The 3164-nt window shown below is 58.2% G+C and overlaps 3 gene segments (V, D, J or C); 2 read left to right on the top strand and 1 right to left on the bottom strand.

Annotated features, from left to right (window-relative positions):
- Nucleotides 1-476, top strand: part of LOC106899676 — a 4447-nt gene extending 3971 nt beyond the window's left edge. The window contains 1 exon segment of the V gene segment in view: nt 269-476. Coding sequence covers nt 269-476 — 208 coding nt within the window.
- Nucleotides 477-1165: 689 nt separating this feature from the next.
- LOC106899675 lies at nt 1166-2037 on the top strand. The segment is given in 2 exon segments: nt 1166-1264; nt 1522-2037. Coding segments are annotated over 2 exon segments (615 nt in total).
- A 668-nt stretch (nt 2038-2705) lies between these two features.
- On the bottom strand, nt 2706-3158 carry LOC106899674. The segment is given in 1 exon segment: nt 2706-3158. A coding segment is annotated over 1 exon segment (453 nt).
- Nucleotides 3159-3164: the final 6 nt, after the last annotated feature.

Genomic DNA, 3164 nt, shown 5'->3' with positions numbered 1-3164 from the left:
AGACAATTGAGTCACCCCCAAGGTCCCCCCATGGCTCGTCCTCCATCTCCGCGGGCGGGGAGGGAAGATGAGGGTCCTACCTGGGAGGGCGGCCAGGAGGAGGAGGAGGAGGATGGAGAAGGGGTCTGAACCTCCAGACACCCGGGGGGTCCCTCACTTTCTGTTCGAAGGCCTCTGTCTTCACCTTCAGCAGCTTCCCCATGGAATGGGTGCGACAGGCACCTGGGAAGGGTCTGGAGTTTGTCGCGGGTATTGAAAGTGGTGGTAGCACCTTCTACGCGCCGTCGGTGAAGGGTCGCTTCACCATCTCCAAGGACAACTCCCAGAGCACGCTCATGCTGCAGATGAAGGACCTCAAGGAGGACGACACGGCCACCTACTACTGTGCCAAAGCTGCTGGTAGTTATAGTTGTGGTTACGGTGCTACTGGTGCTGCTGGTGGCCCCGACCCCATCACCGTGTCCCCACATCCCTGACCCGGGTCCCCACATCTCAGCATCTCCCTGACACCCCACACCCAGCCTGGCCCCTTCCACCAAACATGGACCATGCTCCCAACCCAGGTCTTTGCCCCAAGTGTTGACCATTGGCCCTAAGCCCACCACGGACCCCTCTTCTGAACCCCGAGATAGGGGTCTGGGCTGGGAACAAAGGTTTTGGGGAAGATGCTGGGATTTTGGGATGTTGGGCAGGGATGTCAGGGCTCAGTTCAGGGGAACTGAGAAATGGACCAAGGATTTTGGGAAGATCCCAGGTGTCTCTTTACCCCAGCCTGTGCCGGGGCTGCTGGAGGTGACACCAGAGCACTGGCAGAGGGGCTTCAGGGCAGGTATTAGATTTGGGCCAAAGCCAGTCAAGGGTTGGGCAAAGAGTCAAGATTTGGGCAAAAAGTGCTCAACAGTTTGGCAAAGAGTCAAGGTTGGTGCCAAAAGGGGTTGAGGGTCGGGGAAAATGGTCAAGATTTGGTACAAAAGTGGTTGAATTTGGGGGAGGAGGTTAACACTTGGGGCAAAGAGTCAAGATTGGGGAAAAGTTGGTTGATTTGTGGCAGAAATTGGTGAGATTTGGTAGGAATGGTTGGGATTTACGGATAAATCATTCAAGGTTGAAGGAAACGGTCAAAGCTCAGGGAAAGGACCTGGGTTGGGTGAAGGGTTTGAGGAAGATGTGGGGACCCAGCACAGGGATGTGGGGACACGGTGATGGGGTCGGGGCCACCAGCAGCACCATAACCCCAACCATCACCACCAGCACTTTTGGCGCAGTAGTAGGTGGCCGTGTCGTCCTCCTTGAGGCTGTTCATCTGCAGCGTGACCGTGCTCTGGGAGTTGTCCCTGGAGATGGTGAAGCGACCCTTCACCGACGGCGCGTAGTAGGTGTCACCATCGCTGTCAACTCAGGTGAGGGCTCTGGGCTTGGGGAAGGGTCCAGGCTGAGGGGAAGGGTTCTGGGGAGATGCTGAGATGGGGGGACAGAGACCAGGGGTGTTGGGGAACGGGCGAGGAGCTGGGGGAGGGATAGCGATGGGGGGACCTTGGTGGTGACTCAATTGTCTCCTTCCTCTCTCCCTCCCCAGGGCTGCGGGCGGCCGTGGAGCTGACGGAGTCCGGAGGGGGCACCGTGACACCCGGGGGGTCCCTCACCCTCCGCTGCAAGGCCTCCGGCTTCACCTTCAGCAACTTCAACATGTTCTGGATTCGACAGGCCCCTGGGAAGGGGCTGGAGTTCGTTGCAGAAATTAGCTACAATGGTAAATACACAGCCTACGCGCCGTCGGTGAAGGGTCGCTTCACCATCTCCAGGGACAACTCCCAGAGCACGGTCACGCTGCAGATGAACAGCCTCAAGGAGGACGACACGGCCACCTACTACTGCGCCAAAAATGCTGATAGTGGTAGTGCTTGTGCTTATGCTGGTGGTGGCCCCAACCCCATCACCGTGTCCCCACATCCCTGCGCTGGGTCCCCACATCTACCTCAAACCCTTCACCCAACCCAGGTCCTTGTCCCGAACTTTGACCCTTTCCTTCATCCTTGAGTGATTTAGCCCCAAATCACAACCCTTTGTACCAAAACTTGACCAATTTTCCCCCAATCTCAACTCTTTGCCTGAAGTCTCAACCAATTTCTTACCAAATCTCTACATTTTGCTCCAACCCTCAACCCCTTTTGGCTCAAACCTTGACTCTATGTCCCACCCTTGACCAGTTTTTGCCCAAATCATGACTCTTTGCCCACCCCTTTGACCAATTTTTGGCTGTGAACCGTCAAGATTTAGCAATCTCAGCTGCTTTTGTCCCCAACCCCCCTTTGCTGTGAGTCCCAGACCCCAACTCAGAGCCCAGACCCTTCCTCTGCCCTGACTGACACCTTCCTGACCCCTTTGTCCCCACCCCAGACCCCTCTCCTCAACTCCGACCCTTTCCCCCCACCACAGACCCCCTTCCGGACACGGTGCCGGGTTGGGGGCCACCAACATCTTCTTCCAACCCTTCACCCAACCCAGGTCCTTGCCCTGAGCTTCAACCCTTTGCCCCCAACCTCAACTGGTTTTGCCCCAAGTCTCAACCATTTGCTCAGGTGGGCTCAGGGCCAACGGTCAGGACTTGGGGCAAGGACCTGGGTTGGGAGCATGGTCCATGTTTGGTGGAAGGGGCCAGGCTGGGTGTGGGGTGTCAGGGAGATGCTGAGATGTGGGGACCCGGGTCAGGGATGTGGGGACACGGTGATGGGGTCGGGGCCACCAGCAGCAGCAGTAGCACCGTAACCACAACTATAACTACCAGCAGCTCTGGCGCAGTAGTAGGTGGCCGTGTCGTCCTCCTTGAGGCTGTTCATCTGCAGCGTGACCGTGCTCTGGGAGTTGTCCCTGGAGATGGTGAAGCGACCCTTCACCGACGGCGCGTAAACTGTGGTACCACCACTGCTAATAAGTGCGACCCACTCCAGCCCCTTCCCAGGGGCCTGTCGCTCCCATTGCATGGTGAAGCTGCTGAAGGTGAAGCCGGAGGCCTTGCAGCGGAGGGTGAGGGACCCCCCGGGTGTCACGGTGCCCCCTCCGGACTCCGTCAGCTCCACGGCCGCCCGCAGCCCTGGGGAGGGAGAGAGGAAGGAGACAATTGAGTCACCCCCAAGGTCCCCCCATGGCTCGTCCTCCATCTCCGC

This window comes from Calidris pugnax, unplaced genomic scaffold, assembly GCF_001431845.1.
Source record: "Calidris pugnax isolate Ruff unplaced genomic scaffold, ASM143184v1 scaffold774, whole genome shotgun sequence".
Taxonomy (NCBI): Eukaryota; Metazoa; Chordata; class Aves; order Charadriiformes; family Scolopacidae; genus Calidris; species Calidris pugnax.
Note: the sequence above shows the minus strand (reverse complement) of the source record. Positions and strands in the feature narration are given on the sequence as shown.